Below are 23714 nucleotides of genomic sequence, written 5' to 3'. Positions count from 1 at the left end.
TGCCCACTGGGCCTCTCAGCAGGAATGGAAAGTTGCTGGAAGACAATGCCTCCCCGACCACTTCCTTTTATTTCCTATATATTGAGCCTGTTTTTGTCTCGTTACCATGGCAACACAACCTCAAGCCTAATAGATATGCCTTGGTGCTTAGAGGAAAAAACTCAGCTGACAAGCAAGGGAGAAAGATCGAGAAAGGAAAGGTTAGCCCTTCTCTGTTTCCCCTCCGTGCCTCCGCAAATAGGCAGGATAATTAAAAATTAGACTTTAAAAACACAGACACTGACAGAGGGAACATAAGGAAGATTCCAGGGCTAGCAAGACCATCTGTTTCCAGTGCTAATTAAAATGGATGAAGATAAATCAAATTTCCTCAGATCTCATCTCTCCTTGATGGAAAATCTTTCAAAGCATAGGTCACTTTAGAGAATCTGTCTACCCTTTGGGGAATTATGACTTCCAAACAACCTAAAGTGTTCTTAAAGATGAAGTGAGGTGATTTAACAGCCTGCCTCAGTAGCCCACCTCAAATCTGGTCAGTTCCACCTGACATAGCTCAGCTCACAACGTCCCCAGGACACACGGCGCCCCCTCCCTGACTCGCCGTTGGCTGAATGAGCCATCCACTCCTTTTCAGTATTCTCTTCCTTTGCCTGACTGCATGCAATTTTTCTTCCTGGAAAATGCCCCCCCACTCTTAAAAACCCAATGCAAATGCCATTTTTCTCTAAATTGAGTCATTTCCTCCCCTGGGCTCGCATGCCTCTAATTCATACCCAGAATATAGCTCTTCCCACACTCTCCTGGAATTGTCTGTCTCCGGGGCCTCTGCTCTTCTCTCCTAGCCTATGGGCTTCTCTAGGGCAGGGGCTGCATGCGTTCGTCTCTGCACGTCGCTTGGCACCTGGGAGGTAGAAGTTATGACTCTCACAAAGGTGCGTTATTTGGTTAAAAGGATACATCTGGAAAAATGAGACTCACACTTTTCCCTTGCACCAGACTTCTAAGGAACCCAAACCTGTCCTTTGCAGCATCGTCACCAAACATATATTAGGCTCTTAGTAATATGGTGTCATGGTTGAGCGTTTGGATGCTGGAATTGTTGTTCTAGTTTTTGTTTGGGGAAGAAAGGTCAAAGTTCACATTTTATAAACTTTTTGGAAAATTCCATACATATTCAAAAGCAGCAATAACAGAATACTGATGTCCTCCCGACTCCATGTACCTGTCACCCGGTTTCCGCAGTGATTAACATCCTGTCAAGTTTGTTTCCTTAGTTGCTCTCCCTTCCCCACTATTTTCCTGGAGTACTTTAAGGTAAATCCCAGATATAATATCATTTCATCTATAAATATTTCATAAACATTGTAGGTTGAAATCCTAGCTTTTCTACCTACTATGTCTGTGACCACAGACAGATTAATTAACCTCCCTAGTCCTCTTTTTCTATATATATAAAAGGAGAATAATCATAGTACATCCATCATAGGCTTATAATGAGGAGCAAACAGACTGTTCCGTGGAAAACACTTGACTCTTAGCACATGCCCAGCTCACATGTTAACCGATGCACGGTAGCCATCAACATCACTATCATCATTACTGACTTTACAGCACAGTCCCAAGCAAGCATGTGGGGCGTGAAAGGCATATGACCGCATCTCTCGGTAATCATGACTCTGGCAGCAGAAGGGGGCAGAATGGAACATGGAAAAGCTGGAAGCGCAGAGACCAAGTAGGAGGCTAGAAAAAGAATCCTGTGGGGAGATGATGAGGCCTTGAGCCGGGAGTGACAGAGTGGAGACGGTACACCCAGGAGGTCACAGCACAGATCTCTGACTGGCTGGCTGAAAATAGAGGTCAAGTGTAGATTCTGGGGGCCTGGGGAGAGAAAGGGAGCGAGGGGAAGGCCATGGAGATAATGATTCTTCTCTTAGACTCACTGTCCTGCGGTACTGAGAGGCACCTTAGGAGAGACATGGCATGTGAAGTTGCCGATTACAAGGTGACGCTCGTTTCACCCTTCGTGAAGCATGTGGCTTCTCCTGGGTATTGGTTGTTGATTTTCTTTTGGAGTTATTTACACATCTCCCTGCAAAAGATTCCAGGGAATCCCCTGCTGGACAGACTTTCCCTCAGCCCTGACTCTAGCCCTGACCCGACTGTTCAGATACAGGCAGGGCTGTGAGGTTGATACAACCTATTATTTGTTTTACTGTAATATATTTTACAAAGTTGTAATCACACTGAATACACAATTACTTACATTAATGAGAAATGGAAAGAAGTGATCTTACTAGGATATCCTATAATTCCCTTAACCATCCCACTCCTGATGGACATTTTGTTCCAACTTTGTGCTTTGTGCTTTTTCAAGGAAGTCAACAGCAGGATTTAGTGTGACTATCTAATAAGAAATAATAACTATTAAATTAGTAAATGTTTTACTCATAAAGCTTTACTCTGGGTTTTTTTTTTTTTTTCTTTTAGAAGGAAGAAACAGCCTTCTAAAAGTTTCTGAAACAATTTCTACTGGTAAACATAAGGAAAGAATTGATTACTTATCCTACATTTTCTGCATAAACTATTTATCACTGGTAATCAAACAATGGATGACGGGAATGCCTTCTTATAAAATTGTGGCAGCTAATAAATAAACACAAAGTGTTAGAATCTTATCGTTTTACAACCCCCATTAAGTTAATGGATCTAGGCAATGAGCTAGTATCATGAAAAGAGGGCAACCGGCCACTGTGTGCCTTCTGGAGAGAGGACACAACAGCACCTGTGGTTTTGGCACAGGAAATACATTAGTAGGATCAGACTTCCTGCCCACCTGGAGGAAACACAGAGGATAGGGCTGCGTTAGACTGCACTGGCTGTCCAAAATCCACAAAATCCAGGTGGTGGAACTCCACAGAGCTGACAAGCTGGCTCTTCAGTAGAACGTACAGGGAACCACGAGAATAAAATGGAGAGAGAACTGGGAGATTTAAAAGGCCATAAAGGGGTGTGTGGGGGGGGGTGTGGGTGTGGGTGTGGGTGTGTGCGTGTGCACGTGCGTGCGTGCATGCACGTTTGTATACACATACATATTTTAATAAGCAAGACTGAAACTGTGGTACTTAGGGATACACGGTTGGGTGAAAAACTAAAGAAATGCAAGGAAGTGATCACTCTGAAGGTCACTAGTGATGTTAATATTTAGGGGAGAGGGAGGTGTTGAAATTAGGACAGGATATGCGGAGGGGCTTTGGGAGTGACATGCAAATTCCTATTTCTTGACCTGAGTGGTTACAGACTATGTATTTGTTTTGTGTAGTTTTCTGTATCTGTGTTTGATTTTATAATAAAAAAGCTTAAAATGTTTTTTTACAAAAACTTTAAAAGTCATTACTACCTGTGCTGGGTTGGATCGTGTTTTCTCCAAATCCACATACTTCCCTGAACCTCAGAATGTGACCTTATTTGGAAATAGGGTTGTTGTAGATATATTGCAACATTGCAGATAGTTAAGAAGATAGTTAAGACGAGATCATACAGGAGTAGGGTGGACCCTTAATACAACATGACTGGCGTCCTTGTAAGAAGAGAAGAGATATAGAGACAGAAAGAAAAGGCTGTATGCTGATGGAGGCAGGGGATGGGGTGATATGTCTACAAGCCTTGGACCACCGAGGATGCTGGTAACCACCAGAAGCTAGGAGAAAAGCATGGAAAACGTTTTCCCTTAGAGCCTCCAGTCGGAGCCAACACTGCTGACATTTTGATTTTGGACTCCTAGCCTACAGAACCGTGAGAAACTAAATTTCATTGTTTTAAGCCACCCGGTTTATGGCACTTTTTTATAGCAGCCCTAGGGAACCAATATACTACCCAAGCATTTCCATGTGTTTATTATTTTAAAAAAAAGAAAAAGAATGATTAGTTTAGTTGTAGACCGGGTAGGACTTCTCAAGGCATTATTTCTAGGTCCTTGTTCATATGCAAACAATTATTTACTTGGTTGTAGTTATAGACAAATATAGTCTTATTTCTGGAACTTTTTTTGCTTGACAGAGCACCAATTTACATTTTTTAATTCAAGGATGTACATCTCTACTAGCCATTGGTTCACACTAAATCCTGCTGTTTACTTCCTTGAAAAAGGTCCACCTGCTGCATTTCCACCGTACAGCTCTGCTTCTGATGTTTCTGCCCATGTTGCAAGAAGATCTGGTTCATTACACCACAGGCTGTGGGTTGCTCTAGTAACCTGCTGATTCTAACCTATCACACACATCCTAGAACCTTGCCACCATGAAGATCACCCCGTCAAACCATCAGCAGATGAAACTCAGCTGCTGGGTCCTTTGAGAGGCTACATAGAGACAGAGTGGGTTTAATTAACAGTAAAACAATATCCTGAACGTTTCTTCATGCACTGAGCATAAGTCAAGTTGTTTGCTTGTGCAGAGCCAAAGCTGAGAGCTGATTCCTTCTCTGACAGTTAAGCCAAGCATTAAACTAGGCCCTATTCAATATTTAAAAATGGAATGCCAGCTCACCTTCTCAAGGGGATCTTAGCCAAGCAGAGGGTTTATCTTTCTTGTTCCTTGCATGAGTCAGCAGAGCACAATGCCTGACCCATCGTGGACAGTCAATATTTGTCAGATGAAGTACTATTTGAATTCAAAGGTTCTAAAATTTCTGAGTAGGAACAGGTAAAGGGTCATGAAAATCAACTACAATGTATATTGAGAAGTTAAAATAAATAAATAAATAAATAGATAAATAAAAAGAAAAAGAACCTTCCACAGTTTTGACAAGAAAAAAAAAAATTAAAAAATAATAAAATGTCCGAGCCCCAGAATCACCAGCGGTGGGCTGCCTGTCCAGACTCAACAAACAGGTCTAGGCTGCGGCTGACACATCACTTCGTAAAAAAAAAAAAAAAAAGTACATGTGATAATGCAGGCAGTCTTCAATCCATATTTTGGGAAAAACTGATCTACCCAGCGAGCATTTGAAGTCCGAGACCACATGGTTTTCTTCTGTTACGGCACCACACACTCGTCTTGTCCTGGGGAGACAGCAGATCCACGACTCCTGTGGGCAAGTCCCTGTCCAGGGTGTTACCTGGGTACCAACATAAAGCAGGTGCTGTCCCTTCAAGAGTCCACAGACCAAAGACAGAAATGGAGATGGGGAAAAAGTTTTCATAACACCATAGCTCTCAATTGGTGGTGATTTTGCTCCCTAAGAGACATCTGGCAATGCCTGGAAACATTTTCGTTTGTCATAACTGGGGAGTGCTACTGGCGACTACTGGGTAGAGGCCAAACATGCTGCTAATTATACTGCGATGCACAGGACAGCACCTATGACCAAGGATGATCTGATCCAAAATGCCAATAGTCCCTAGGTTGAGAAACCTTCAAGAGAGAATGGAATGAGTGTAATGACCCAGAAACAAGAAAGGTGCATACAAAAGTGCAGAAGAAAGAATGCATTCCTGGCCCTACAGTGTGTGCCCAGCACCCCACAGCCCTCTTTTTCTCTCCCACTTTCCTCTCCTCTGCTTCCAGCCTGCTGCAGCACCGCTGGCAATGGTAGATGAGGCTCTGTAGTTGGCAGAGCTGAGTTTGAAGCCTGGCTTCTGCATATCCCACTGCTGAGCCTTGGGCAAGCCAGTAGCCTCACTTAACCTCAGCCTCAACTCTCCTCCACCAGCAACAGGGGCTCAAGAAGAAAAAGGGGAATGTTTTTATATACCCCTGATTGACAGCCTGACAAACTCCCGTTTACCTCATGGGGTTGGTGCAAAGAAATGAGCTCACGCATATGAGGTGCTTTGCTTGGTGACAGCACCTGGTAAGCACTTGTCATTATGTCAACTGCTGTGACAATAATGAACAGCGTCCTCCACTGCCCCATGGATTTACCGCCTCTGCCTCTTCCTTTGTATTACCTGATCTTTAGGTTCAGCTCTTTCCTTGAGACTCTTACCTTCTCCTAATACAACCCGTGGGCAGGTGGGGACTCTCACATGACTATGTTCTTAGGTCCAGAGCCTATAGCCCCTCCCCATCCTCCCTCTCTAAGTGGGAGGATCCAATAGAACCCCCCCTGGATGAAGTGGGAGAGAACCAGCTTTCTACAAGAGCACTGTGGTTGCACACTCTTCTTACACAAACAGGGTCACTCTTATTTCCACTGCAGGCCATTCCACGTTTCCTAGACACATATCCCAGGCTTGGACTCTGCCTCTGTTGGCCACTTCTAATTTTGCATTTGTCTAAGTGATAGTTTTGTCTAGAGGACAGTTAGTTATGTCAAGGTGACAGTTATGTCTAGATGACATAGTCAACGTATCTCAACTCCCTTAGGTGCTAAAAATGCCCCAAATCCCTGCAAACCAGCCCTTTCTCTCCAAGCCTAAGCAAAGGTCACCTCTGCCTTCTGAATTGTACTTTCCAAAATGTCATTAGTCTGGCTGTCATCTCTTCAAAGATGGCAACCCACTTGAAAACTTGCAAGGCTTTCGAGGGTTTTTGGACTCCTTGGGGTTTTAACCCTTTTCCATTAATTCTCAGATTTGACAATTCTGGGTGAAAATCTCAGGTATCATGGAATGACATAGTTAACAATAAATAAAAACCTGTATTATCTGGAAACAAGGTAGTTACATCATTACTAAAAAACTAGAGTCCTGGGCCGAGCCCGTGGCGCACTCGGGAGAGTGCAGCGCTGGGAGCACAGCGACGCTCCCGCCTCGGGTTCGGATCCTATATAGGAACGGCCGGTGCGCTCACTGGCTGAGTGCCGGTCATGAAAAAGACAAAAAAAAAAAAAAGAAAAAGAAAAACTAGAGTCCTTCAAGCAGAAATACAGTGTCTCTGTCCTTGATTCAAGAATTTTGCTAAAAGATTCAAAGCAAGGACCAGTTAAAAATTTTTTTTGTGGGCTGGCTGGTTAGCTCAGTCAATTAGAGGGCACCCTTATAACACCAAGGTCATGGGTTCAGATCTCCGTACTGACTAACCACCAAAAAAAAATATATATATATATATATATATATATACACATACATACATACATACACATATACATACACATACACACACAAACACACACACACACACATATAGCAAGTTCTACCATCATCATGTAGAATTTCAGGAGCAGCAGGCACTCAGGTGATTATTTTAACCCTCATTCTCTGAGTAGAGCAATATTTTCTCAGATTATAAGTTCTTCTATTTGGCTGAGTAACAAATTTCTACTCTACCTTCACGTCCCAGACTCAAAGTTACTTCCTCTTAATAGCTTTCTCTGGCTTTCGTCCTTCTGCATCCCAGGCAAATTGCTTCCTTTTCTGTGCCCGTAACTCTCCAAATGTCTGTCTTACAGATTGTTCAACAGATCCTTTTCTGCAGGTCTTCCTGAGAGACCCAGCATCCGCAGAAGAGGAAGCCTCTCGTACACCTGTTTATCCTGTCCAGGCCTCGCACACAGGCTGGAATCAGCCTTCACTAACAGAGCATCCACTTCAATTCTGTTCAGCCATCAAGTCCACCACTGTGGAGCCCCATTAATAACACAGATGCTGAAGGCAATTCACCATTCACAATGTGCTTTTCCATCTTTTGCTTTAGCTCGAAATACAATAGGACAGTAGTTTGGCTTGATTATGGATTAGGCAGATTTCTGTAGAATGTTCTGGCTTGGGGTTCAGTGTTGAATTCATTTGAACCCCTTATGACTATGATGCATATTTGACCAAGAGTCAGTGTCATCCACATTCCCAGGACAAGAGGACCAGTGACTGCCTCCATGTGACACTGCCTTGCCTTTTGCTTTCCCTTCTTGCTGACTCTCAGAAAGTTCCCCACCTCTTCTGAATCAGGATTTCTACTAATGGCCCATTTAAAAATCCTCTTGGGGTATCCCCATTAGTTGTCCAAGTAGATACTTCCCTTACAATAGCTACCTTACTGCTTGCCTTCCTTATAAATAGTAGCGATCCTTGTAGGGCCAAGACTCCACGAGTCAAGAGAGGAAACCAGGCTGCAAAATTTCAGGCAGTGCTCACTTCCAGGTGCAGACCCTGCACTTGCATGACCCTGGGAACGAACACCTCCTTAAATTTTGCATCATGGTCACCTTCTCTGCCCCACCCTAGTCCATGCCCTGCATTATTGCAAAGGCCCCATATGCATCTGGTGCAAAAAGGAATTGAATGTTTGAATCTTTTCTCTCCCTTCCCAGTGGGTCGATCCATGGTCCCTGACATTTTAATTTTCCAGTCACTTTTCCATCGAGGTCAAAATCTTAGGGCTCACTTACTTCAGACTCCTGCAGCTACTTGGCAGAACCCAGAAATTCCAGATCCCAAGCCTACTTCAATGAACGTGTTACTTTTAAACACCCACTTTGGATTTTAAATGATCATCAGTTCCTTCCAAGATGGACATTGTTAATATGAGTAATATTCCACAGACAACTTTGTTAGTTGTGCTTCTTAATTATAGTGTTACTCATTTCTTCTTTTTCGAAGCTTTTAATTTATCATCAAATAGGCACAGTGATCAGTGGAATTATCCATCTTTTTTTTTTTTTTTCTATTTTCGGTGGCTATGCTTATTACCATTCATAGCACAAGCCAAGTGCTATGGTTATTAAGTGGTGTCATTTGTACCCTAATGACTCTGTGCCCTTCCCACCATTCAAAAGGAAATTGAATATGTGAAGCATTAAATGAGACCCCAAACAAAGATCGAGCATTGTCAACCCTCATTGCTCAAGTCTGAAGGAACTAACCACCCAGGTGGAAGGTAAGCGGAGATGGAAGGATATTCTAGATTTGTATGATCCAGGGCAGGCAACTGTATCCTTGGAAACTCTTTGACACATAGAACCAAAGACCCCAACCTACGTTTCCAGAATTTTGCCCCATATTCACCTTTGCTCTTTCTTCTCCAAGACCACTGGCCTTTTTTAAGTCTCTCCTTTCTCATGCTGCTGCCTCTGTTTGAAATGGTCTTCTCTCCCCGCTTGCCATAGCTAAATCCTATTTCTCCTTTAAATTCCAGCTCAATTATCACTTCTTCTTCCAAGAAGTTCTCCCAGATCTTCCCAACCAAGTCACATCTGCTGTCCACGTTCTCATAGCACCACCTCGGCCATGACCGAGTGGCGAGCTTATTTTTGCTTGGATTGTTCTCTGATTACGTCTGTGTCTCCATAGACTGAAGCAGGGGACGTTGGCAGTGCTCTGTGTGCTCATGATCATCTTCCCAGGGCTTAGCAGTTAGTAGATGCTCAATATATTTGTCAAATAAAGAAAAAAATTGTGACCAAGCATGTCAGTCAATGTCCTGCCAGGAAACGAGCAGCACACTTAGCTGGGGTTTTGAAGACTTTTTAACGAAGGGAATGTTTACTGAGATGTTTCAGAGTTAAGGAAACCAACAGGGATATTGAGATGCCCAGAAACCAGCAACAATAAGAAAGTGTTACTGACCTTGGGCCTGAAGGGGCACAGGGGAAAAAAAGTCTATCAACAGATTTCTGAGAAGAAGCTGGGACTTGGCAGGAGCTGTAGTTGGGAAGGGTCACAGCTACTGCCAGAGACCTGTCTCAAGGCAGGAATAAAGAAAGAAATGCCTCACTTTCCCTCCTCCTGTTCTCTGATCTCCTGCTAGGATCTCTCTTTGGCCAAATCCACTAGAAGCCATAGGACAAGAGGCCCAGTAGATACAGCCCCCAGGGGAACAGAGAAGTCCAGAGAGTGGCTGAGGGAAGCAAACTCCTAAGAAGAAAAAAAAAACCCAAGGCTGCAGCTCATGCACCCTCCTCTGCCCTGATAGAGGCTTCCAGAAATCCTTTCTCTCCTAGTTCCATTGCAGACAGAAATAAGTATGACTGTCACCACTGCTCCTCTGCTTACACAGGTTGAGCCAATTAAATTTTCCCCATGAGTCATGCTCTGAGTCTTGAACGCCACTCAATAGCACAAGATCAACCCTGATAGGGTGCAATCTTTTGGAGATAAGTAAACAGATCAGGAACTCTGCATTAATGAGTCTAGCTACACAGTGAAATATTCTTAAATGAGTTATTCTGAGAGCCTCCATTAGGATGCTGTGGCCTCTGTGCTGTGGTCTGTCTTTAACTTTGAGGTAAACAGCGGAGGCACTTTGCAAAGGATGGGCTTGGGGAACAAGAGTCTTCTTTGCCTGTGAGTCTATTAACAGAGCAGTAAGAAAGTAAGAGACAGGAGTTCCAGGATGTCCGCAAAGGGCTGTTCTCTTCCGTGCACCGCGATCTACCCAGGATCAAGGGCTATTGCCAGTCTTCAGCCTTCCTCCTCTGGGCTGTTCTCCTTGTTTCCCCGCCTTGCCCTACCCCTGGGTCCCAAATCCCTGGGCCTGTTCCAGTCTCCAATGTACATTTTAGGGATGGAGATGGGAGAAGAAACCAATGTTCTCCAAGGCTCCCAGGGCCCTCTTCTCACTGTGGACTGGATCATTGGGTGACCCCACACACACACCCACGTGGAACTACACTGATTCATCTGACTGAGGATAATCCCAGATTGGCCCCTTCAGCCCCATTCAGTCTCCTAAGCCCATATCAAGGCATTTCCTGCCAGACATTTTCCCCTGGTTGTCTAGCCAGGACCTCAAACATAACACCAGACTTGAATTCAGTCTCTTCCTTGGAGAGGAAACGAGGTCTAGGGGAAAGCACTGGGCGTGGCCCCTCCAGCCTCTGGCCCTCCATCCCAGCTCCTGCACTTATCAGCTGTGTGACTGTAGGTGAAACACCTAGCACCTGGGGAGCTAACGTTTATTTTTCCAAAATGAAGCTCCAAGAAGCTCTATGCAGAAGTGGATTATTACTATTATTATTACTATCATCGCCGTTATCATTGTACTGTTGCACATCGTTCTGACTTGCCTGGTATCTAGAGCATCGTAGTGCTCCTGGTCAGCTGTGAGTCATCTTCAGTTCTTTCTGCCCTCAGTCTCTGTGTTCAGTCATCAGGTCCTGCCAGTCACACATGTAATCTATGTCCCATGACCGAGCCTGGCCCTCACATCTACTGGGCCCTGGGCAAGAGTACAGGTGGAGGCCCCCAGCGACAGTCAGTCCCTTCCGTCCCCACTCCCGAGTTCCACCTGCACCACCAGGACAGGTCTTGCTCACATAGTGGGGAAAAGTCCCCACACAGTCTTGGGGCCATTTGAGCACAGAATTCTGGAGACCAGGAACCTAGATCATGGTCTAGAAGTGTGACCGTTGGCAGGAGGCTTTTGAGTCTAGGTGGCTGTCCCTGTGACCCCACAGAATCCTCACCCCCTAGGTAGGAATTGTCACCCATATATATAGGTACAGGCAGAGGAAGACCAGGGTAGGGCCCTCTAAGGGGGTGCCCAGGTCTCAGAGTGGAATCTCTCCTCTGGACCTTGGAGTCAGACAGGACCGAGTTGGAGTCCACCTTCTATTATGTGGCCTTGGGCATAATGTTAATATTATAATATAATATTGTGGGTGCGGGCATCCACATCTCAGAGCTCTAGGGGGAGGAGGACCTGGATATGTTTCAGAAATCCAGTAGAGGGCGCTGGGCCCTCAAGTTTTCTCCTAAAGAATCTCGTAGGGAACAAGAAAAGGAGCCTGGTCCTGAGCGAGTGGGAGGTGGACAGTTAGTGACTGTTTACTCCGTGCCAGTAACTGAGCCAAATGCTTAACAGGCACCGTCCCTCTCAGTCTTCATGACAGTTCTGTGAGGTGGGTATAAACCTGTGACAGGCAGAATAACAGCCCCCCAAAGGTGTCCATATCCTCATCCCCAGAACCTGTGAATCTGTTACCTCACATGGCAAAAGGGACTTTGCAGATGAGATGAAGTTAAGGGTCACGAGATGGAGATATTCTCCTGGATTATTCAGGAGGCCCAGTGTAATCAAAAGAGTCCTTAAAAGAAGGAGGTGGGAGAGCCAGCGTCAGCCAGGGATTTGAAGATGTGACACTCCTGGTTTTGGAGACAGTGGAAGGGACATGCCAGCAAAGAAATGCAGGGGGGCTTCCTCCGGAAGCCAGAAAATTCTAGGAAATGAATTCTCCCCTAGAGTCTCCAGAAAGGAACACAGTCCTGTGAGCATCTTGACCTTAGCCCTGTAAAAGCCGTTTCAGACTTCTGACCTCCAAAAGTGTAAGATAATTTGTGTTTCAAGCCACTACGTTCATGGTAGTTTGTTACAACAGCAATAGGAAATTGATACAAAACCTCACCTCCACTTTGCAGAAAAGAAAAAAAAAAAACTGTCACAGAGACATTGAGTAAACAAAGGTCACACAGTGAATGCGGGAGACTGGATTCCTACTGAGACCCCCGTGGTTTCACAGTACAGTCTGGTGTCATCACAGAAATCCCACGCAGTTGGTAGACAAGGGAATGTGGATGGAGTCATGGGGGAGTTGTGCTCACTCCTCTATGCTACTTCCCAGAATGGAAAAGGTTTGAAGCAATCAGATATGAGCAGTCTTAGCAATCTGAGAAGACTTTAAAAGCAAAATTGCAAATCTACAAAAGGGCCTTCCAGAGGTCAAGGGTTCGGATCCCTGTACCAGCCAGCTGCCAAAGAAAAAAAAGAAAAGAAAGAAAAAGGGCCTTCTGTAGTGCAAGGAGTGGCTGGGTCAGTGCCTTAAGGTCAGCTGAGCTTTCCGCTTCCAGACCCCAAACCTGGCCCTGCCTTTCTCTCCACCTGCCCTTGTTCTCTTAGAGGATCCCACCTGGGATCTGACCCACCTGGAGCCAATGCGTACGCCCTTCCCTGTCCCTGACTCTCGTGCTCAGCCCTTTCCATGTTGGCTCCTGCTCGCCCTACAGCTCCCACTTCTCCATCACCTCCTTAAACCCACTTGTACGAGTTTCCTTCTGCAGCTGTAACAAATCACCATGAACTGAATAGCTTAAACAACATAAATATGTTATCTCATAGTGCTGGAGATCACAAATCCAAACATCGAGGTGCTGGCAGGGTTGCATTCCTTGGGGAAACTCTAGGGAAGAATTCATTTCCTTGCTTTTTCCAGCTCCTGCAGGCCCTGCCAACAAAGGCATTGCTGCAAACTCTGCTTCCGCTGTCATGTCTCCTTCTCGGCCCCTGACCCTCCTGCGTCCCTTGTACAAGGACCTTCCTGATGACAGTGGGCCCACCCAGCTAATCCAGGATAATCTCCCCATCTCAAGATCCTTAACTTAGCCACACCTGCAGAATCCCTTTTGCCATGGGAGGACACATATTCACAGGTTCCAGGGGTTAAGGCATGGCCATCATCAGGGCGGAGGTGGGATTATTTGGCCTACCACTGCCTCTCCCAGTGATACTGCTCACCCAGGCGGCTCTCAGCCCCACCTCACCATTCATTCTCCATAATGGAAGACAGTTCACTCCATAGCACTTTTTTTTTAATTGTGAAATTCTTATTTTGATGACGAGCCTACTTAATAAGGGAAACTGTGGTTCCCTCAGGACAGACAGAGCACATCGGTCTCGCCCAGCTCCTGGCACAGGGCTTTGGCACTGTCGGATGAATGAACGAGTAGTACAGCTATTGTCATTGAACATGTGAGTAAGGTGAGGCACAGAGAGATAAAACAACTTGTTGGGATGACGTTACCAGGTCAAAGCAGAGCCTGGGATTCAGCCTTGTGATGTTCCCACGGCCTCTTGCCCCCATCCGCTTGGGATGCCATCAACGTGTCCTCCCGGAGACCAGAAGTGTGAGGAAAGGCCCAGATGGGCTCTGTGCTCAGGATGTTGGCATCTTGAGGTGTTTAAATGACATTACTCAAATTCTTCTCTCCACTCTCTTGTTGGGCAACTAGCTTTGGTGGAGACAGCCTGAGTATATCCAGAATCCCCAGCCCTGGAAAATCCAGCTGCCATGACCAGATCTGGATAGCAGCTAGCAGTGGTGTCTCAGACTGGGTGTGGGGGACCATGGCCCTGATTATGAACAGACTCCACTGGGCCACCCAGGCAGCACTGAGCAGGCCACCAAGAGACAGCTGCCCAGGCCAGAGGCTCTGGGATGTGGGGTAGACAGGAGGACAAAAACTTCTAGGTGAGGATCTGCCCATGGTACCTCATTCTCTCCACATGTCCACTTTTTTGTTCATTTGTTTATTCATTCATTTATTCATTCATTCATTCTGGAGGCTATCATGTGCCAGACGTTCCTTTGCACTGAGGACTCTGAGGTTGACACCAGTGTGCCGCTCAAGAGCTGCACTCTCCAGTAGGGTAGCTGTGAGCCTCCTGCAGCCTCTGGGCACTTAAAGTGTGGCTGGTCTGAATTGAGATGTGCTGTAAGTGCAAAATACACCCTGGATCCCAAAAACACATACAATAAAAAACCAAAAAAAAAAAAAATGTAAAAGAGCTCACTAATGCCTTCTTATGTTGAGTATATATTAAAATGATAATATTTTGGATATATTTGGTTCAAGAAAATATATTATTTTTAAAAAATTTTTAAAATTAATTCCATCAGTTTCTTTTTGCATTTCTTAATGTGACTACTTAGAAAAATTTTAGTCACACTTGTGGTTCGACTTATAAATATAAGAAATAGTAATCTATGAGATGGTGCTGGTCTACCGACTCACAACATAGGAGAGAGGCCAATGGGAAAATTACAAGCCTGTGGGTAGGGGTGGTGGTGTTAACTGACCTGAGGTGCCAAAGGAGCCCAAACAGAAGTACTTAGGCCAGACTGTGAGGGTCGGGTGGGGGGCACAGAGCAGATGCCCAGAAAAGCCCACACCTGAGTTGACAGCCACAAGACACATTTGAGTTAGCTCTGGGACAAGGCACTCCAGGAAGGGACCCAGGACATACAGAGGCACAGCTGAGAGCCCAGTGAGCTTCAGATGCACCTTGCATGGTGGGAGTGAGGGAGTGGCAGAGGTGAAGGGAAGCCAATTAAGCCAGAAAGGCAACAGTCCTCAGCTCCTGAAACATCCAGTCCGGTGCTGTCCGGCCGAATTATAATGTAAGTCATGTGCAAAGTTTTCAATTTCCTGGTAGCCACATTCAAAAAAGCACAAGAAATTAATTTTAATAATATGCTTTCTTTCACCCAATATATTTTAAATGTTATTATTTCAACATTTCATTAATGTCAGTGGTTCTTACTGAGATATTTTGTATTCTTGATTTATAGTTATTAAGTCTTTGAAGTCTGATGTGTATTTTACACTGACAGGGGAACGCAGTTTGCACTAGCCATGTTTCAAGTGCTCAGTGTGACTACTGGCTTCCATATTCGGCAATGAAGGTCTTCTAGATCTTTCTTTGGAATACAATGGGGAAAAGTTTTAAGCAAAAGAGTGCTCTAGAACAATCTCTGTGGCAGCCTCAAGGGAGACAAGTCCTCCCATACTGAGCTTTCTGGAGCCCCTCACCGCTAACTCTGCTGTCACCCACAGGGATACCTCCATGTATACACTGTTAACCTGAAAGCAAAGTCTCTTTTTGTAGACTCTACCCTCCCACGGTGTTATTTGAGGGCAGTTCTGGGGTGTAAACAGCAAAGCCCAATCCTGAATTTTGTCCAGAGTCCTGAAAAGGAAAGCTGCTCTCTTAATTCCCACGTGGTTCCCATCACCTTTCAGATGGCGACCAGAGGTGGACCCATTGGATTTCATCTTTGGGTTTTTCATCTGTGAAACTGTGATGCAAATATCACTTATGAGGCTTGGTATGTGGATAAAATGAAACATCATATGTAAAGTGCCTCACCCTGTAGCTTGATAATGAATCGATCAAAAAGTGGTAGTTTCTTTCCAAGTTGTCATCAGAAGGGATCTTTCACATCTCCAAGAGCAGCCTGAGAAGAGGGTAGAAATTCAAACAGCATGGCCGGGAATCAGACTACTTAAATGTATACTCCCAACCCTTTATCCATCTCTCACCTAGGGAACTTCAAGGAGGCAGTTTATTTCATGTCCAAAAAGCATGCAGATTAGAGCAGCACTGCAGGGGGCTTTTTTCCTAGCATCTCAATAAGCTTTAACTGGTGAGAAAATAGCTTTTCAGTTTCCCTGGGCTCTGTGTTATGGGAAAAACAGCTTAGAAGTTGTTCCTAATCGCCAAGGAGTTTCCAGGTGCTTAATGACATACCAGGGGGATAAACAATTGATTCTGGGGAGTCATTATGTGAGACTGTGAGATGTTACCTACCACTGTCCTCTGCCTTTGAGAATCAAATGGAAGAGTGGATCTGGGCAGATTCGGGCAAAGGCGTTGGTTTTGAAGTCTAGTAGACCTGAGTTTGAACCACAATTTGTCACCAATAACTATGTATTATTTGGGCAAATTGCTTCTATTTTGGGGCCTCTGGGTACTTATCTGTAAAATGGGCATAATACAGTAAGCCCTCCATATCAGTGGGTTTCACATCCATGAATTCAACCAACCACAGATGGAAAATACTTGGGAAATAAAATTCCACAAAGTTCCAAAAAGCAAAACTTGAATTTGCCACGCCAAGCGCTACATTGAATTCATGTAAATGAAGTGATATGTAGGCACTGTATTCGGTATTATGAGTAAACTAGAGCTGATTTAAAGTGTACAGGATGATGTGTGTAGGTTATATGCAAATACTATGCCACTTTATATGGAGAACTTGATCTGATGTTCCATTGCACATGAGGGTGACTATAGTTAACAGCAAAGTTTTGTATATTACATAATAGCTAGAGGAGAGGCTTTTGAATGTTTTTGCCCCAAAGAAATGATAAATGCCTGAGATGATTGATATATTAACTGATTACATATCCTGACCCCATTATTATATAATGTATGTATGTATCAAAACATCAGATTTACCTTGTAAGTATGTATAACTACAATGTGTCAATTGAATTTTAAAAATTAAATGTTAATTTAAAAAAAAGAACTTGAGCATCCATGGATTTTGGTATCTGTGAGGGTGCTGGATACCAAGGGACATCTCTATATCTTGCAAGGTAAAAAGGATGTATGCAAGGTAAGAATATATTAGCTATTACTGCATTTACCCCCAAAATTTAGTGGCTTAAACAGTATTTATGATCCCCCAGTTTCTATGGATGAGGAGTCTGGGCATGGCTTGGCTTGGCCCTTTGGTTCTCATAAGGCTGCAAACAAGTGTCGGCCTGGGCTGTGGTCTCACTTACAGACTCGTCTGGAGAAGGATCTGCTTTCAAGCTCTTTCAGTGGTTGTTGGCAGGATTCAGTTGCTCACAGGCTTTTGGACTGAAGGTATTAGTTCCTCTTTGACTGTTGGTGGAGTCTTCCCTTAGCTCCTTGCCACGTGGGCCTCTCCACAGGGCAGCTCACAACATGGTGGCTTCTGTCAGATGAGGCCAAGAAAGAGAGACTACACGGTGGGAGTCATGGTCTTTTATAACCTTTTTACTGAATCGAGCCAGGATTCACTCACCTGCATGGAGTAAAGTCAGTACACTGACACCAGGATGGAAATGATAGAAAGATAGGCAATAATGGAAAGACAGGCATTTTATTGCAAAGTGCCAAGCAAGGAGGATGGGTAGCTCATGCTAAATATCTGAGCTCCTTGATTGCTTGGTGACAAAGGTTTACCTAGGGTAAAATCATGAGTAAGGATCTTGGTGCATGATCAGCTCATGGACAGTGCTGACTGGGGGGCAGTTGTGCAATCAACAAGTTATCCTTAGAATCTTCCTTTCAGTCTTGGGGGCTTACATTCCAACAGTCAGTGGGTAGTTATGAGTCTCCTTTGGGGGAGGTCTTGGTTTCTGAGATGTAGAGAGATGTAGAGACATTCATCAGTGATCGTATCTGTATCCTCCCCCCCAAAAAATGGGATGCAAAGTCTATAACTGTGACTCAGATCTATGATTACTGTTACTTTATACCTGGTGAAACTTTCTGACCATTGCATGTAACTACCTTCCTTCATCCTTTTAAGTATAATTCACTATAATCACTAGCTAGTATACTGCATAAAAACTGAAGTCCAGGGACTCAGGCACTGTGGAATTTTCCACCTAATTTTTGAGGGGCTGCTGAGCTTCAACCTAATCTTGGGAGTGACACCTCATCACTTTTTCCATGTGCTATTGGTTAGAAGCAAGTTGCTAGGTCCAGCCCACACTCAAGGGGAGGGGACGACATGGCATGAGCAGCAGGAAATCAGGAACACTGAGAGCCACTTTAGAAGCTGCCCGCCACGAGATATAAAGATTCTCAGTGAGTAGTCGCTATTGTTATGACCAAATATGAAAGCACTTTGAAAGCAATGTTCACCATAGAAATAGAAGAAATCTACTAGATTGTGCATCAGAGTTGGGAAATTTAACAATCGTATGACACTATCAGACTATAAGACAGAGGCTGATTCTAACCAATGCCAGGTTTTCCAAAGACTGTCTTTAAAATGAGTATTTAAAGACCGCATTTAATTTATATTAAATATTAATTTGATAATGTTACCAAATAACAACATTTAGACACTAGAGTTAAAAGGCACCATTTTCCCTACATAATGTTTTATTATATATCTATCCACATCCCTTTCTGATCATTTTAGAATATCCATGTTTTGATGGAGACGTAAACAAAAATGTGGATGTCAGTTTTCTCATTTAGCACTACTGCAAAATATTTGATCCTGCATATAATTTTATAATTAGCTGTATATATGTTTATATTCTGGGCTGTGGTCTCACTTACAGGCTCATCTGGAGAAGGCTGAACCTGTAACACCTGTATAACATTTTCATTCAGTAGATAACTACAAGAGCCATCCTTTACTTTACCAACCCCTTATGCTGTGACATATAAGTTGCTTCAGTGTTTTGCCATTAAAAGCAATGCTGTGACTGAGTATCTTTTGTGTGGTAAGTTTTTTGTTTGTTTGTTTGTTTGTTTTACTATAACTTGAACATGTCTTTAGGATAAAGTTCCCGAAAAGCAATTAGAATACAAACATTTTAATGGCTCTGTCAAGTTTTTGTCCAAATGAGTAGGAGGCTTTGGTTTTTACATAAGCCAACACTGCTTCATCAGCCATGGGTTGAGTTCCTCAAAGACCGGTACTGTATCTTACTGTTTAATTTCTTTTTAACCATAGCATCCAGCCTAGAAGCAACATTGAATGAATATTTGTGGACTGAATGAATGAACAAAAATATTTAAAAATTTGAGGCTTCAGGGAAAATATTTAGGCTAGATCTACTGTAATTCTTTTTTAAAAAAAAAAAATCAGAAGATGTCGTATTTCCATTTAGATTTCACTCAGAGATGTGGAGGACGCACCTGAGCCTGGTTCCGTTGTCCTTTCCTTGTCTGACTTAATCCTCACAGCGCCCCCTACAGGTCATTTTCCACACAGCAACAGAATGAAATGCTCAAAACATAAATCGTATTTTGTCATACCTTGCTTATTCAGAGGGCCCCGGGAGACATCCATCGGTCTGACAAGCCCCCACATTTGAAAGGAAACATTACGTCATCTTTTCTGGGGAGAATGCTAGTTCTGGGGAAGACTCCACTTAGGCGGAGACCAAATTTCCCTCCAAAAACCAGGAATCATGGGAATTTGCTTGAATGTAGTTCAGCTCAGAGTAATGGGTCAATTTAGCCAAACTATGAATCAGAGTTATATAACACTTAAGTAAGCAGGGCACAAGACCCTCAAAAAATACTTTTATTGGTCAAAATGTAGTCTGACTGATATGCCCTGCCACCCTGCATCACGTAACAGAACTCAGAACTCCCTCCCACCTCCACTTTTCTTAAAGAAAAGTTTATCTACTTATTTCAAAAGCTATCACCCTTATTTTTCAGACTCGGGAGACGCTTGCATAATATCAGAGTGTGTGAGTTGGCCCCACCAGAATTTATTTGCACTCCAATGTTCAAGAAACATCGCGGGCTCAGCCACCAGGCTTGAACCGCAGCGCCCTCTAGTGGGCAGACGATGGGTTGACTTTTCCAGGAGCCCCTTTCACCTGGGCAACATCTCACCTAACCAGCGCTTTTGTTTCTCACTTTGTCTCCCAGGTGAAGGAGGCCATGCAGAGGATCCACGACCGAGGGAACATCGGCAAGTTAATTCTGGATGTTGAAAAGACCCCGACTCCACTGGTGAGTGGAAAGCAGGGGAATCTGTTCATTTCAACATGAGAGTTGTACCAAGAGTCCATCAGGGGCAGGCACAGGTGGGGCAGCTTGTGAGCTCTGCGAGGAGACCAGGGGTAATCACGTGATGAATGCTAAGAAGGAAAGTCTTCCGTGAGAGAATGTTAAGAGCAATCTGAGGGCACCAACAGGAAAGGATAAAAGCAAGAGGTCTGCCTCGGTAACTAACATCCTTTGTTGAATTACAGATGGCCAATGACAGCACGGAGACCAGCGAGGCAGGGGAAGAGGAGGAAGACCATGAGGGTGACAGTGAGAACAAGGAGCGTATGCCATTTATCCAGTAACCCAGGCCCCAACAGGAGAATGTAAAGGATGGTCTGGAAGAAGAGGACCCAGCTGAGAAAATTCTTCTGTGCCCCAGTGAACAAATGCTGTAGTCCAGTGCACGTCGTGTTTGTCTGCAGTCAGCTGAGCTAAAAAGCTGTTGATCGCTGTTGTTTATGAAATTAAGTGCCAATCCCACTCCATGCAGTATTATGTCCCTTCCTGATCTGTGCATTTCACTCTCCCCTCTTCCCTGTGTCAAAACCATCCATCTTTGGGTCCTTCTTGACAGTTCCAGAACAGCCTTGCAAATGAATACAAGCCCACAAGCCCAATGCTGAAGAGACCAAACATGGGCAGAGACAAGTTTGGATTGAAAGGTGTTGTCACAGACCACTTTCTAGGTCCTAGAATTCTTCAGGACAATGATACTTTCTGCTGCCAGTCACTCATGCCTCAACAAGAGCACTTGCCAATTTGGCCGGCAGAAAAAGGGTAGGCCAGGAGATGTTTTTGTGAACTCCTAAATTTAGAACCTCTCCAAACAGCATTTTTTCTCTCTCCATTTGAGAAGCAACTATGGTCAAAGGAATTGAGCCACTCTCCTCTAACCTCTGGCTTTTGATCCTTTCACTGGTTTTCATCCATAAACACAGGGAGGCTGGTGTGGATTTTTCAGGATAGAAGATGGGTCAACAGCCTGAGTCTGAGGACTAGCCACAGAGATTTCTCCACCAAAATCACATCTCATATATATTTTATTTTAATTTTAAGAAAATGACACATATGGGCTTAATTCAGAAGTCATGGCTGAGACTTGCCTGTGTTTTCACCCTTGCCATCAGCATTCCCAATTTTGCTATTTTCAATTCCTGGTAGTAAGCAGCCACGTTCACTGTGGATCCCCCAAGGAAGGGCTCCCTTGCAGACCATATTTCAAAAAATCAATGAGTATCTTTTTTCTTGCCAAAAGCGTGTCTCAACATGTAGCAAACTTTAGTGATACAAAAGGTGGTTGTTCTGCATCTGCTGCCAAATGTGCAGTTCCTCCCCTCTGATACATAAAACCACGGTGCAGATTCTACAAATCAGGGACCAAATGACTCGATTGCACATGCCCGCTCAATTTTCCAGCTCCTAAGCTCCTAAGCCCCACCCCCACCCCACTTGACTGAGCTTCAAAGGTAAAGCCAATTATTCTTGAGGAAGACACCAAAGGGTTTCTGCATTGCCCAGTTTGTCCACCAACAAGCCTTAGGGTGGACCCAACTCTTCCCCCAATTGATGGGAATAAATTTCAACAATTACCTGTTTGAAGTCCTTTTGTAACAAATGTCACCTCATTCATCATGTTCTTTTTTTTCCTATCCTAAGTTTGTGATGATGACTTATTTATGCCAAATATTTATCTGAAGGGAGTTTCTCCTCATTGTGTACCTGTAAAATATGAAGGTGAGAAAGGGTGCTGCCATCTGTCAAGCCAGTGGATGAGAGCATCTTCAAAGAGAACACCAACATCATCTCCCCTTCCTACCCCAGGACTCACCAGTATTCCTGTTCTGGGCCATCTAGAAAGATAATGGGGTGTTTATTCCCCAGTACCTTTGCTAAGTGCTATATTATCGGCCATGTTTCTCCCATAACCAGGCCAAAAAGCAGATCTGAAGAACCACTGGCCAAGCGACGTGCCTAGTAAGCTGGGCAGAAATGGCATTTTCTGGGTCTGGAGAAGCAAAGAGCCACTGGCCATATTAGGGCTTTTCATCTGCAGGGAGTAGGAACTCAACTACATTCAGAATCCAGACAGCCTTTGGCATGTCCAGAGGAGAAGCATGAAAAATCATTCCTTCCCAAATCTATTTTTCAGCCAGCATTAATCCGGTAATCACGAATTATTCCAGCTGGTTAATGAAAACCCTTTTATTTCCTGAGAATACACAATGAGAAAACTAGAGCTTGACCAATAAGATCAATTTCTGCCATAAAGAATGGGGGAAATACCATTTTAAAAAAACCTTTTAATGTACTCTCATTTTAAAGCACCTTCTTTCCCATCTCATGATCGTTTTTCTGAAGTGTAAGAACGTCTCAGTTTGCCTTAAAGGAACTGTGAAGGCTTCTCTGTAATTTAAGCTTGATGGGAGTGAACTGAAACATTGTCTAATGTATTTGTGGCTTTAGAGCTTTTGTTATCTTGTGCCTACAAAGCAAATTATGTTTACATAAAAAATATAAATAAAGTATTCAGCATAGCATCACTTCTCCGGGCATCAGTGACTCCACATAAATTGTTGCTGGATAAGAGAGCCCACTATTAATATGCAGAAAATGGACACCTGACAAAGAAAAAAAAATTTAAATGTGAGAGGAGCATCCCCAGATGATAAAAGCTTTTAAAGACATCCAGGTTCCCTCAAGCTAGAAAGTGAAACCACTGGATAAAAGAAACGTGAAACATGTTACATAAGAATGATAATGATAATATAGATAATAATAAAAATGATAAAACAACAATAATTATAATAAACATTTATAAATCACCAACTATATGCTGCTAAAAGCACTATACAAATACTAATTCACTTGTCCTCCCAACAGCCCTAAGAGGTAAGGTCTACAATTATGCCCACATCCAAGTGACAAGACTGAGCCACAGGAAGTTTTTCACCTGCCTGAGATCACACATTAGTAAGTGACAGAGCCAGGACTTGCCACTTTCAAGCCAGGCCGTTGCTGCCAGAATCCACCCTCTTAACCAACCTATCACGTGGCCTCACACCTTAAATAAAGGTAAAATAGGAGGCTCTTCAAAGCACCGTCCTTTGCTCACTTGAAACTCTTTAGGGATTCTGTTACCTCTGGTTTCAAGGATAGGCTTGTAAATATGTTTTGCTTTTAGGCAAATAATTTGCATGTCAAGAAGCATTTTTTTTCCTGCCCCTCCAAATGTTAGGAGAAGTGCTGATTTTAAAACTCACACATCTCAAAAGTGTTCATTTTCATGATCTAAAGGCCTCACGGTTATCAAAGAGATACATGAAAGTCAATCTCCAAGGGCTAGGGATTCATGAAAGAGGAATTTATGATCGGGAAGGCTGTTTTACCATATTTATGTGTTTTACCGTATTTCTCAGCGAGAAGCCGACAAAATAGAGCCAGGCCCCGTGTCAATAAAATGCCGCATATATAAACCTGAATTTACAAAGTATAAAAGTTAGT

General features: G+C 43.8%; 1 protein-coding gene across 1 annotated transcript in view; it reads left to right on the top strand.

Annotated features, from left to right (window-relative positions):
* Positions 1-20515, top strand: part of VAT1L (vesicle amine transport 1 like) — a 149450-nt gene extending 128935 nt beyond the window's left edge. Inside the window, exons 8-9 of the mRNA XM_063109123.1 lie at positions 20091-20174; positions 20417-20515. Coding sequence (XP_062965193.1) covers positions 20091-20174; positions 20417-20515 — 183 coding nt within the window. The remainder of the gene's footprint in view (positions 1-20090; positions 20175-20416) is intronic.
* Positions 20516-23714: the final 3199 nt, after the last annotated feature.

This window comes from Cynocephalus volans, chromosome 10 (assembly GCF_027409185.1).
Source record: "Cynocephalus volans isolate mCynVol1 chromosome 10, mCynVol1.pri, whole genome shotgun sequence".
Taxonomy (NCBI): Eukaryota; Metazoa; Chordata; class Mammalia; order Dermoptera; family Cynocephalidae; genus Cynocephalus; species Cynocephalus volans.
Note: the sequence above shows the minus strand (reverse complement) of the source record. Positions and strands in the feature narration are given on the sequence as shown.